This window comes from Odontomachus brunneus, unplaced genomic scaffold (assembly GCF_010583005.1).
Source record: "Odontomachus brunneus isolate Ranch 3 - 2012 unplaced genomic scaffold, Obru_v1 Obru_scaffold_164, whole genome shotgun sequence".
Classification (NCBI taxonomy): Eukaryota; Metazoa; Arthropoda; class Insecta; order Hymenoptera; family Formicidae; genus Odontomachus; species Odontomachus brunneus.
Genome location: NW_022639614.1, coordinates 688,012 through 702,529, shown reverse-complemented (window position 1 = coordinate 702,529; position 14,518 = coordinate 688,012). Strand labels below are relative to the sequence as shown.

At 34.1% G+C, this 14,518-nt stretch overlaps 1 protein-coding gene across 3 annotated transcripts; it reads left to right on the top strand.

Moving 5' to 3' along the window:
- Positions 1 to 513: 513 nt before the first annotated feature.
- On the top strand, positions 514 to 10,671 carry LOC116851013 (signal recognition particle receptor subunit alpha homolog). Of its 3 annotated transcripts, XM_032829986.1 has the most exons (9): positions 514 to 814; positions 2,836 to 3,026; positions 3,425 to 3,794; positions 5,424 to 5,465; positions 5,690 to 5,825; positions 5,907 to 6,039; positions 6,616 to 7,172; positions 7,278 to 7,692; positions 7,966 to 10,671. In XM_032829986.1, the coding sequence occupies exons 2-9, from the start codon at positions 2,970 to 2,972 to the stop codon at positions 8,089 to 8,091; spliced, it is 1,836 nt and encodes a 611-aa protein (XP_032685877.1). In that variant the 5' UTR covers positions 514 to 814; positions 2,836 to 2,969; the 3' UTR covers positions 8,092 to 10,671. The 3 variants fall into 3 exon arrangements, with proteins under 3 accessions (XP_032685877.1, XP_032685876.1, XP_032685875.1); XM_032829984.1 differs by lacking the exon at positions 2,836 to 3,026 and having other exon boundaries at positions 517 to 814; XM_032829985.1 differs by lacking the exons at positions 2,836 to 3,026; positions 5,424 to 5,465 and having other exon boundaries at positions 515 to 814.
- The last annotated feature ends 3,847 nt before the right edge of the window (positions 10,672 to 14,518 follow it).

Genomic DNA, 14,518 nt, shown 5'->3' with positions numbered 1-14,518 from the left:
GGCTTAATGCTTGCGGCGAAAGTCTGCGCGACAGCCAATCAATATGTTGTTTTTCTGTAAGAGCTAAAAGGGATGACGCGATGTGCGACGCATGACGCACTTGTTCCAATGGAATGATTTGATTGGTTAACTCGTGACGCAGGCAAACGCGACGCGTGACACGCTAAGTTCCGAGCCACAATAGGTGTAGTAAGCTTTAAGCCTTAAGAAATTGACCAATCACAGTCGATTATTCTCCTCAAATTTAACTGTGATTGGTCAATTTCTTAAGGCTTAAAGCTTACTATATCTATTGTGGATCGGGACTTATGCAGGATTTACACCGCGTCCGATGTCCGACGTACGACGTCCGATATTCAATAGGAGAACAGCTTTCTAATATAGAATTCAATTCTCCATTGAAAAGCTGTTCTTTTATCGAATATCGGACGTCGTATGTCGGACATCGACGCGGTGTGAATCCTCCATAAGGCCTGACTATGAATACGGGCATAAGATTGTGTTCCGATATTCACTGCTAGTACTGAAAATCTATAGCTCATGTCACGTATATTATAGATCTTCAATACTAGCAATAAACATCGGAATGCAACTTCAGCAAATTGTAATGTTAGGTTAGGTTGTAACACGTCGAGTCGTGTAGTGTTGTACATGTCCGGAGGAGTATAATTCTTTCGTCGAATCGTCCCGCGAAATCATGCTCGATCTCTTCACGATATTCAGCAAGGGCGGTATAGTGCTCTGGTGCTTCCAGAGCACGTCTCAAATCTTCGCGCCCAGCGTCAATGCACTGATAAGAAGTGTCATATTGCAAGTAAGTATCGGAATCCACTTTTCCCACTGTCACGATGTTATTGTTTCCGACCTTTGACCTAAAAATTACTTGACGATTCACTCGTTCTCATCACTTCCCCGAACTGTTGCGTTGTAATTATTCGATCGACCATTTCGATAAACCATGTTGCTTATCCTTTAAATGTCACAACACATCATGTCTCCACATAATGTTACCTCTAACGTTTTTGATGACACATTTTTTATATTTTGTTTTAACATCGTCGTTTTTCATTTATTAGTAGATCAGACGGAAAAATTTGCGTTTGATTAAAGAAATAAAAAGAAATATATACGAGCATTTGTACGGATTCAAGTTCTTAAAATGCATATGCAGAGTAAAAGGAGAACAGCTATGGTTTAATTGTACCATATGGTTGGAGTTGTCAAAATAGCTATCTTATAAATAGCTTCTAGCTGTCTTATTGAAAGTTCTTCGTTCCTATTTATTAAATGTGAAACAAATAAAATGAAATATAAAATTAAAAGAGATTAAATGTGATCTAAAATTCATTTATCTTTCTATTTTATCTTTCTTTTCAAGATAAGGAGTTCAATTTGTGAAATTAATTTTTTAATATCGGCAGTATCAATTATTTGTTTAGTGTGGAAGATTTCTGGTACTTGTTATGTAAAGTAAAAAAATCCATTTTCGAAAAATTAATAAGTTTTATAAATAAAATAAAACATTGACTTAATGTTTTTCTTAGACATCTATTGAGGACTTCTTATTTTTTACTTATGTTCAAATTTGTTACAAAAATTAAAAAAATGACAAATCGGCACCATAACTTAATATTAAATAAATATTAATATTAGATGTATTAAGTTGTGGTACAGAATATTTATAACTTCTCTATGAAATTCTTGTAGCAAATTTGAATATAAGTAAAAAGTAAGAAGTTCTTGATAAATGTTTGAAAAACACCAAATAAGAAAATGTTTTGTTAAATAAATGTTAATATTAAATGTAATCATACTTAAATAACACAGCACTTTCAAAAATCATCTTGGATGTATTTAGGACATCCTGGGACACTTTCCAGGATATCCTGGACATGTCTAAGATAATTCTAGGATGTCTTATATTATCTGAAAATAATAAGGTAATTTATCACCTGGAATTTTTGGTGCATTTCTTATGTGTTTTTATATGTGAAATATGAAAATGAACTCAGAATGTCTCCATCACACACACTTTTCCTTGAGATTTAATATATTGTAATGGATATACTGCAACCCAATTCTAAATTTCTTTTTATATAATATTATATTACATTTAATTCCAATTCTAAATATCTTTTATATTCTTTTTATATTATCTCCCTCTATATTGAGTAGTGAAAGTTCTCCATGTAAGCAATACATTTGTCTTTAAAAAATCATTAAGATTAACAATCTTTCTTTTTTACACAATCTTCTCGAATTATACATAAGATATAATAAAAAAATAAGATACAATAAAAGCTGATACACTTTTTCTTTTGAAGAGAGACATAGTATAAACCAAATCCAGATAGCATAGAGAATTCAAAAAGAATTCAATCGTATGTCACCAATTCTGAGTTTATTTTTAGATGCAAAAAGAATTTTTTTCATTGAACTAAACTTTGAAGAATTCTTTTTGCATCTGAAAATGAACTCAGAATTGGTGACATACGACTGAATTCTTTTTTATTTCTTTTTGAATTCTCTGTGCTAGTTGGGAATACAGCAGGAAATCACCAACTCCTACATTTTAAATTAGGTGTCTGTATACACTGTATATATGTTTCCAAAATATCATTCTGCATTTATATGGTAGATAGTACACACATTCCAAATAAAAAATCTTTTGTGAACATAGGTCGAAAGCTCTCTTGTTTCTGAGATATAAACATTTTTGTATGTTAACATCATGAATGACTTAGGTTTATACATATCGTATATGATGTTTATCTCAATGTTTATAAACCGCGTTCTGTATGTTCTCATTCAATTTCCGTACATACTTCATAACAGAAGATTTCACTGGCAATCAGTCAGATGTCATCAACCGGTGATTGCTGGATATGTGACCGAATCCAGCGTGCTTGTGAAATAATTCGACAGAGACCTGGGATTTTCAAGAGAGTTCGCGACTCTGTAAAAAGAAGATGCCAAGCATGTATGAAAATAGAAGGAAGACATGTGAAACACCTTCTGTAAAGCCAGTAAGTCATTCATGATGCTAACATACAAAAATATTTATATCTCAGAAACGATTGAGCTTTCGACCTATGTTCATTAAGGTTTTTTTACTCAGTATGGTGTGTATTATCTATCATATAAATGCTGAATGGTTTTTTGGAAACACCCTATATAAAATAAGTCAGTTTTCTTGAAACTTCCAAATCACATCGCTGAAAAATCCGGGATGATAGAGAAATCTGCTTATATTTTTTAATTCAGTGTAAAAGATACTACATATATCTTTTGATCCATGTAACAAAAGCAACTCTACTTTTTTGGATCAGTGTAATTAGTCAATTTGCTTAAAAGCTTAGGAGAGTTCCCTGACGCGACGTTCTCGCGTTTCCTCAAAAATATACACGGTGGAAGCTCTTTGCAGGAACGTACGGGCAATCACAGCTTCGAGCACGACTCCTTGCGTCTGCAGTACAAACTCGACAATGAGTTCGAGCTGGTGTTCGTGGTGGCGTATCAGAAGATACTGCAGCTGTCGTACGTGGACAAATTTCTGAATGACGTTCACCTGGAGTTCCGCGACCGCTTCAAGAACGAGCTCGAGAACGCCAGTTGGTTCTCCAACTTCGAGTTCGAGCCTGAGTACCGGCTGGTGCTCGAGCGGGCCGAGCAATGGTCCCGCGCGCATGCCAAGCTGCCGAAGCAAATGCGCACCTTCGACGAGAGTCAGAAATCCAAGAAGACGGTCGCTAGCATGATCGAGAGGAAGGACGACAAGGACGAGAAGAAACCGGGTACGTATTGTGACGCGGCTGCTGTTCAAAATATAACGAATTTCGACGCTGCGGAGGAGATTCGCGTTAACACGTTGCCTGGCATGACTGAAACGCTTCCAAACCGCTTCCTGTCCTCGTTCCTTAACTCTTTAAGTCTTGAATTTTTGTTCTTAAAAATTTAGTATTATTTTGGTAGATTAATGTTTAAATATTATATTTTAATAGAGGTGCATTCTGTTTAAACAGAGTCGACAAAGTTCCACATTCTTTGGATGAAATTCACGCTAGTGATAAAAATCGGTATTTTCCGGAAAGAACTGGCAAAAATTAATCTTTTCTATTAAAAATGATAAAAAATATGTTAATTATATTCTTTCAAGCAGACGCTGAAACCTTTCCAAATTTTTCATTTTTTTTTTTTAACAAACCAAAAATATATGAATATCAGAACGTGATAAAAAGCATTAAATAAAGATATCTTCCTGCAGATTTTATTAATTTCGTCATGCACTTACATAACTGTCTGACGAGTACCGTGTCAATTGAGAAAGTGTTTAGCTTCATCCCCCTTACTCCTAAAATTAAATCGGTAATAAATTAAGAATCGATATAGCAAATAAATTAGTTTTTTGTTACAAGATGTTGAATGGTAAATGCGAACCAGATCTATATTGATAAAAATTTTTAATTCTGTTATTATGTTTTTTTCATTATTTACTATTATATTTTTTCATTAAAAATTAATATAAAATTTAGCAGCATATCTCCAAAGTTTTGTTTTAAAAGTGTATTTTATATATTAATTTGAATTAAAAAAGACCCATATTATTATATATTGATTTTGTTTTTTTAATCAAAGGGATTAATATGATTTATTAATTAAAAATATCGTTTTACATGAAATTACATAAATATATAAATAAAGTTGTATAAATATATTAGTCATTTTTATAGTTTTTATCAGTTTATTCTATTAATCGAAATTTACTGCGATTTTCTCCACCCACTGGATTTTTCCAGGCAACTCTGTCTGTAGATGTAAATAGTATTTCGAAAAATTTATTCGCAAAGTGATTTCCGCAAGAAAAAAAATTAAAGAAATCTTATTACGGAAAATTAGAAAATTTGATAATGGAAAAAGGATTTTAATAAATTTAAAGGATTTATAAAATTAATTTAAAGGATTTTAATTAATTTTATAAAGAGAATTTTTCAAGATTAGTAAATTGTCATTAGATAACTACAAAAGCACTTTGTTAAATGACGCAAATCACACACACACATACACATACACGGCAATCGAAATATTTTTATTTTTAGACATTATATGTGCCATGTTCTTAAGGGTATGCCAGGACTAAAAGGGTTAAAGAAAGAGTTCAACAGGATTTGGAAGTGAACTCTTAACTTGTTCTGGTAATTGGGTTTGGCAATAAAATATTCTATCCTCTATACTTTTTAAAAATATCTTTTTATGAAAAAACAAAGATTTTACACCATAAGGCTATGGGAAGCTCATAAGCATAATCTTCTTTTTTGAGATGTAATCTAGAATATTACAAGCTATTTTTATTTACATAGTAATCTATCTTTTTCTCTCTCTTGCTAACAATAACGAGAAATGGGGATTTTCTTCTTCGCTTCTAGGCAAAAAGAAGAAGGGGATTAATTATAACGAGGATAATCACAGTAAGTAACGCTTGAACTTTTTCCTAACTATCTACTTTGCTTTTTACCCTCTAATATTAACTTTGCTATTTTTTCCCCTTTGTTCAATGATAAAGTATAAAACATGCCACACGAGAAACTAAGCACATTTAAAATTAACTGATATTTTTGCAAAATTTCTCTTACCTAACGTATTTCATATTAGGATTGTTTATAACTGTTATATGTTATACTTTTATCAATAGCAAAGATTCAAGAGAAACAAGAACCTCTGAAACAACAAGCTATTCACAACGGGGAGCTTGACGAGGAAACATTGATCGCCAACCGCATAAAACTCGCTCAGAAAATGGCGGGACAAAAGAAGAAAGCTGACAAACAGTAAGCACTCCGTATATTAATTTAACATTATGTATTATATTATATTTATTACACTTACCTGACATCGAATGATTTTGCCAGGAAGAAACCTGAGAAAGCTGGCAAGAAACCACGTATTTGGGAACTCGGTGGGACTGTTAAAGATCTCGCCACCCTGGAGAGAACCAAAGACAAGCCCGAAGAGGGCAGCGATTACACGCCGGCCGATACAACTGTAATGTTTTCTTTGTTTTTTTATGTTTACCTAAAGCAGGATTAGAAAAGTCAGTTTTGCAAGAAATTCGATATTTACTCGAATATTCGATTGTTACTCATTTTGAAAAATATTTCCCCAAATAGCACAGAGAATTCAAAAAGAATTTAGTCGTATGTCACCAGTTCTGAGTTTATTCTTAAATGTAAAAAGATTCTTTTCACTGAACTGAACTCTGAAGAATTCTTTTTGTATTTGAAGATGAACTCAGAATTGGTAATATACGACTGAATTCTTTTTAAATTCTCTGTGCTACTTAAGTCATTATCATACTGTTTTTTTTTTTTATTTGCTAGCGCCTATTCTATGTAGTTGTTTCTTATATATGGGAAGTAACGATTATATATACAAATTAAAAAGTAATTGCGTTAAAGTTGTTCGTACTAACGAAGAGAAGTAAGTAAATCTTTAAGTCAGTGCTGAAAGAAATAATATTACCATTTAAGCCTAATTTAAAGTTCATTTCGGACAAACTTATACATATACACAAATGCCATTATCATTTACTCCAGTTAATACTTTCGTCACTTCCTGTAGCTAGTTGGGCAGATGAAAGGCGGCATACGTGACCTGGAGGTGAACAGCGAGTCCGAGGACGACGACGATGATGATTCCGATTGGGAGGCGACGGAACGCTCCAAGACGCAACAGACGCAGAAGAAGACAACAAGCAGCAGCATGTTCTCAATGTTCAAGAGCTTGGTTGGCAGCAAATCGTTGAAACGCGACGACATGGCGCCGGTGTTGGACAAGCTGAAGGACCATCTGATTACTAAAAACGTTGCCGCGGACATCGCACAGAAACTGTGCGATTCCGTGGGCACGAAGCTTGAGGGCAAGGTATTGGGTACTTTTGACAACGTGGCGAACACCGTGAAGGCCACTCTCACCGACGCGCTGGTGCAGATACTGTCCCCTAAACGGCGAGTCGATATTCTGCGCGACGCGCTGGAGGCAAAGAAGACCAGCAGGCCGTACGTGATGACATTCTGCGGCGTGAATGGCGTCGGCAAGTCCACGAACCTGGCCAAAATTTGCTTCTGGCTGATCGAGAACAACTTCCGTGTGCTGATCGCCGCGTGTGACACGTTCCGGTAAATCGACGCTTTACTCATCACCTCGTGTATCGCACGTTCTTCGATAACGTAAGGCACAGGTTTTCACTGTACGAACTAACGATAAGATCTCGCCGTTCACAGAGCCGGTGCGGTTGAACAACTGCGGACGCACATGCGCCATCTAAACGCGCTGCATCCGCCAGAGAAGCACGGTAATGTGTCGATGGTGCAGCTGTATGAGAAAGGCTACGGCAAGGACGCCGCTGGCATCGCCATGGAGGCAATCCGCTTCGCCAAGGACTGCCTGTTCGACATCGTCTTGGTCGACACCGCCGGCAGGATGCAGGACAACGAACCGCTCATGCGTGCCTTAGCGAAGCTGATCAAGGTGAACGAGCCGGACCTGGTGCTGTTCGTCGGCGAGGCCCTGGTAGGCAACGAAGCCGTTGATCAGCTGGTGAAGTTCAATCAGGCACTGGCCGACTACAGCCAATCTGTCAATCCTCATATCATTGATGGTATCGTGTTGACCAAGTTCGATACGATCGACGATAAAGTAAGTGCATATTCCATCAGAAATTTTTTACTATTATTAATTTATACTTTATTATTATTATATATTATTATATATTATATTATTATATACTATTATATATTATTATATTATTATGATATATATTTTATCATTATATTTAATATTTTCACTATTTATTATTATATTTTTATTCTATTAAATTGATGTATTCCACATATATAAAATAATGATTATATTCATTAAGGAACATATTCCTGTTTAAACGCGATAAATACATTATTATTCTCTACGCAGGTCGGTGCGGCGATCACGATGACTTACATCACCGGTCAACCTATCGTTTTCGTCGGGACTGGCCAGACATACACGGATCTGAAGTCATTGAACGCCAAAGCTGTAGTGCACGCTCTGATGAAATGAATGTTACACGGAATAATAAAAAAATCTCTAAAGACCTCCTGACATAATGGGTGTATAGTTCTTATTCGAGCGTTGTCACATACTGATATTGCAAAAGTCCGCGAGAAATTACGTCGTTATTCCGAAATGAGAAATAGCTACGAACCAGAAGAGAACGATTTCGCACTCTTTTCCGAATTGCACTTTTTTCTTTAATGGGAACTTTTCCGTCGCTTCTTCGAGATTTTATCGAGAAAAAGGAGCAGGATTAAAAAAGGTAATTATAACAACAGGTATAAATGAAAAAGATGCAACAATCAATGTTAACACCAGCACCAATTAGCATTTAATAACGATAAGTCTGTAAAGTAGATATAAATATCTAAACAATAATTACAATAAAACGATTTCGGTCTCTAAGTGAAGTCTCGATCGAGAATCGATAATATCGCGGACTGCGTATAAATATTATAAGCAGCACATTATCACGGTCACAATTGATGTTTGGAGGACTAATAATTGTTCGTTGATGCGTAATACAAATTTTTTTACGAAATCGAACGTTACATCGTATTCTGGATTATATGTACATGTATATTGTATACGCGCGATTAATATTGATATGTAGCAGTACGCGTGAAAACTTCAAGTATCCGTTACGTAATAAGACATTCCTTAAAGATTCTTGATTATTTGCACATTTTTTTTATCCGAATTTTACGTGTCTTCAGATACTTCGCTTTTCAATATCGCAAAATAACAAATATTATGTATATATATAATATTTGTTATATATATATATATATATATATATATACACATACATACATACATACATATATATACATACACACACATATCTCTCTTATTTTTTAATCTATCTTCTAACTCAATCTAATCTAAAATCAATTCTTGCGAAATTTATATATACAATCTCTTATTATATAATCAACGTAAAGAAAACAAGTTTATAAAATTGAAATGGCTCGATTGTTTTGCGTATATAAGATAAAAAAGAAAGCACTCGCTAAACAGTCACAACGAACATATGTTACTGTTTACCGAGTCTCTTTATTCAATCATTTCGCGCAATAATAATCACTATTTTTCCTCATTCATCTTTTCTAAGATAATTCAATTGCAAATATCATATAAAACGAGAATTAATCGACAAAAATTCACTATAAGAAAAAACTCGCTGAAAGATTCGCTGTTCGTCCTGCTTCACTCAAATAACTCTAAAGTGTTAGATAAATTCTCGAAGCGTACCGTAAACAATATTATCGCGCGTAAATAACACAAGTATATGTGTGTGATGTGAATTACAAAAACAAAAACATTGATTCGTACTGCAATTTTATCGCGAAAGTCGCGCGCAAGTTAGTAGGGAAAGTATAATCATTTCTACGAGTTTGCGAGACCTCACAAGTCTCTCGTGTTCACTCGTATTTTACAGAAAGTCCTTTTATAACATACTAAACTGTACATACGCCTTCCATAATTAATAACTTTATAATATTAATCAATGATGACGATTCTCCTATTGAATTGACTACAATCTTCCATTCTCTCGCTTTCTCTCTCTTTCTCCCTGCCTTTCTCTCTTTCTTCACATTTGTACAATATATCATTCGCATTTGAAAAATATATCCCTGTCTATATGTGTCGAACGCCTTCTCATATAAAATGCTGAGAAATAATGGAAAGTGTAAAGGACAACTGTGTGCATTGGCCTCTACATAATTCAGTCTCTATTACACATTTCGCGTGAAGGCTTTCTTCCGTGACGTTACGATCTCTTTCGCTCTTTCTCTCCATCTCTCTTGGAGCCAATTTTACACAGCAAAATATAAAACACAACACGATAACGCTATTCAATTTCTTGTTTTTTCTTCACACAATAACAGTATGGTTTCTATTATAATCAATTGCTTCCTCAATCGATTCAGACTCGTCTGATCTCGCTAATTTGCCCGCTAATTTCTCATACAAAGGCAAATAATAAAAACCATTCTTATACAATGTGTGTTTGTGTATAACGTTTAATTTCTCAACGCTAAACACTCGAAACGATTTCTAGCACCCGCGCCTCAATTTCTCGTGTAACTTTCCGTCTGCGTATTGCTATTAAAAAGCGACAAGATAAATATATTCTTTCCACTTTTCTTTTTTCTTCTCCTCACAATATACGTATATGTACATATAAATAATTACTTCGGTGATCTGAATTTTATTTCATCGTAATGGAGGGAAATTATTAATAATAATATTTCCGTGATGAGTAACTCGAAATATCATAATATCATATTCGTACAGCAAAAATAAACTAAATCTTGAAAAATAACAACTTATCTCTTTAATTCTCTCTCTCTCTCTCTCTCTCTCTCTCTCTCTCTCTCTCTCTCTCTCTCTCTCTCTCTCTGATGTGATCAGCGTAAACATAATTATGTCTCTAACGTAAAAATAATATTTTATATTAATTACCGCTTACAATTATGATCTGACAATAATTCTGTAATTAATACATTTACGTCGAAGGATATGCATTGTGTGTGTGTGTTTGTATCTCATTGTTAGTAAAATATAATCAAATGCTAATGATTTCTCTCGTTCTTTCTCTTCCGGCTAATCGTGGAATATTGCATAACGATTAATTTCCCTTACTTAATCTACGCATATGTGTAATCCGTGTATAACCATAATTACACGATTAACAGCGAATCCATAAACGATTTACAGGTGATGTTCGATTGAGCAGGAGAGTTCGCTTCTCGCGTCGATTCCGTGCATAATCGATACATACACACAACCTGACGATAAAATAAATGCTAAAAATACCGTTTTATCTACATCCCTTTCTATTATAAAGGGTATCAATAATTATAATAATGATAATCTATAATCATATAATCATAATAACAATAATAGTAATAATAATAGTAATAATTCTTTTCCTGCTATAGTAATTGTAAGAGAGGGAAGCACTTATTTATATAATATCCACTGTGTGATAATTTACTCTTCCTCTCTCTCTCTCTCTCTTTCTTTCTCGTACCACTTTTATGCTGCTGCCATTGTTTCGTCATCGCAAAACATCTTACCGCAATTATATTGTCTGTGTATGTGTGTGTGATTTTATTATAAAAGCATCATCAACTCTTTCACCCGCTCATTTCACGTACACAGGCAAAATGTACACGCGCGATAAGAGTTCTTTCGATACGAGATTAATTGGATCTCTATCTTTCTATCTTTTTTCTCTCTCTCACACACAGTATATGTATGTATTTTTATGATACACTGTCTCTCTAGTAATAAGGCATAATCCCGATTTCTAATCCGAGGACTTAAATGTACATCATGTATAAAATACACACAGCGATAATTCCTGCCAAATTTGCTCCCGCAAATAACTCGCACAAGTAATGAGTGGTGAGAGTAGCTCTGTCGCGCGAGAGTCATGCGTCGCGTTCGTACATTCGGAACGATAATTGTTATACGCGAACGACACTCTCACGTGGCAGACCGCGAAGTGACACGTACTATTGAAGTTACACGTGTCTACACGAGGAATGTCATACGCTGCTTCTCTCGCGTTGTCGCCCTTGTCGCCTTTAACGCCTTAATAATTGTTACTTCAGACTATGCATTTAAGCTGCCACTAATTCAGAAAAATGATTGATTTCTATGTATATATATAAATATATATATACACACACACTAATGTCAGAAAATTTCTTAGCGCAGCTCGAACAGCTTCGCGCAATTTGCTAGTATAAAATTGTGTGATATTACATTAAATCTATATTAACATGCTTTTTACACACACGCAAGTCATAGAGTGTTCTGCGGTGTTCGGTAAAAGCTGTCTGCTGCCGACGATGGATGCATGTGCAGAACACCCGGCGACAGAGCGTTAAGTAACCCATCCGTGAGAGTAAACCTCAAGAGAGTTTCCTCATGAAAGCCTTGGTTTTCTCGATTTGTATTATACTTAAAAATTATCCGACGATAGTGTACGTTGTTCATCATTATTGTATATTATTTGCATTTGTCACGCCTGCATTTCGCTTATACCATATATCGTTTCTACTTCTTATTTTAACTCTTTGAACGTCGAGAGACTAAATGTGAATTTTATCTTCTATTTGGGAAAATAATTAAGGTGATTGTATTATCATCACCATACTAAAGCTAGACTTCGTCTAGCTCGCTTTCACGCCATAAATACTGACGCTCAAATACATTTTCGCCCGTTCGTTTCGTTTAGAAAATTAGCCGTGAGACAAATAACGATTACATGATACAAAATAATTACAATAGTGACACAAAAATACTTTTAATACAATTAAAATGACCCCCAAGATGTGTCAATAAAGTGAAATGACAAGCAATCAGACGAGAGTCAAAACTTTGATCTTATATAACGAAATATTAATTTCAAATTAAAATAGTGAACACGACAAAATTTGTCTTAATGTAATAATAATTTTGTAATAATTATTTATTTATTTATGAAAAAAGTATCGTAACGTTTCCCTCCGAACGTTTCTGATAAAATATCTCTAACGTTTTTTTTTATAAAATATCTTCAAAAATAGCTACATTTCTCTCACATCGATATAGATAATACTTTTTTAATTAAATATAGCGGTAAATAAATTTGAATCATATTGTAGATATCCTTGTAATATGTATTAAATGTTTCTTATCTTAAATTTACTCATCCGCTCAATTGGTAGCTAGTTTCTAGTAATAATCGCGTTCATTTTAACTGAAAGCACTCACATTTTCATAGTTCTAGTTTTTTTGAAAGTAACTTCGGGGAATGATAACATATTCGCTTTTAAAGTCATCGCTTTGCGAAGGCGTTTCGAAGGATCATTGAACAATGATGTAGTGTCGAATGTGAGTGCTTCTAACGGAAAAGCGAGTTAGACAGGTTTAAATCGAGAGATATTAAAGCTCCTGGGTCTCTTTTTAATGACGTCAGAAGCGAGGAAACATATGCTAAAAATTCCTCCGAAATACGTCGAGATAAAAAGATATATTTACAAAATGACATCAGCAATCAATTAAGCACACCTCTAAAATATTCCGAACACTTTCCTTTTGCTCTAACAATCAATAAATAACCATAAAATTAACGTGACATGCAACCTTTTTTTAACTCAACTTCATTATTATTTGTATATTAATTTTACGATTATTTATTTTGTTTAGAACAAAAAGAAGGTGTACGGAATATTTTAGAAGTGTACTTAATCGATCGCAAGTGTCATTTTGATATATTTTTTTTATCTCAACGTATTTCACAAGAATTTTTAGCATACGTTTTTCACTTCTAACGTCGTTAAAAAGAGATGGATGATACGAGAACTCAGGAGTCTTAAGAGATGTCTCGATTCCTCCCCCCTCCTACCCACCACCACTATTCCATTATAAATGGCATGTTTTGGCATTTTTACAAATGGAGGACGACTATATTTACAAAGATCGCGCATATCCTGCCTTGAAAAGAAGAGCCAGTATTCAAAGAGTTAAGAACTATCGTACCGAGTTGTTGCTTACATATATATTGATAGGGATTACAAAAACACCGACAAATGCACCGATCTGTCCTGCGCGTCAAATTGCTCTTGAACACATGTGTTTGCGGTGCAGCAAAACATCGATCAGCCGTACGTCAATCGTAAAATTTGTTATAACAGGAAGAATAAATACATAAAAAAATCCCGGCATAATTTTATATAAAATTATTGCAAACATATTATACAAGATGTTCTATTCTAGTTATCCCCCTGCAAAAAAAAACTTATTTTTGATCGTAGAAAAAAATGCTTCAGACAAAAGTTGTTTTGTTTGAAGGGGGAAACGTGATTCCGATGTGAGTCATGTCGTTCTCAAGAAATTTTGAAGATGACTAAATTTTCTTAAATGAAACCTGATTTTTTCCTTGAGATAAAAGTTACAGATCTCGTCGAGATGTTTTCGAAACCGATAGAAATTTAGAACTGATATGAGTTTGGAACAATCATTGAAACCTTTGGCACGAATATATGTGAAGCAAATGGCCTTGTAAACCTTGAAACTTCATATCTCTAGAACGGCTTATACAAAAGATAATTTTGAGAGATATTTTAAAAACGTCTCGATGAGATCTAGGAAAAATCAAGGAAAAAGTGAGATTCCATTTAAAAAATTTGTCGCTTTTAAAATTTCTTGAAAACGACATCTACAACATGACTCACATTAGAAAATCCCCCTTCAAATCAAACAACTTTTGTCCACAATGAAGCTTTTTTCTAATGTCAAAAATAAAAAAGTTTTTGGAGAGGGTAAATTAAAATGAGAACCCTATATATGGAAAGATATATATATATATATATATATATATATATATATATATATATATATATATATATATATATATATATATATATATATA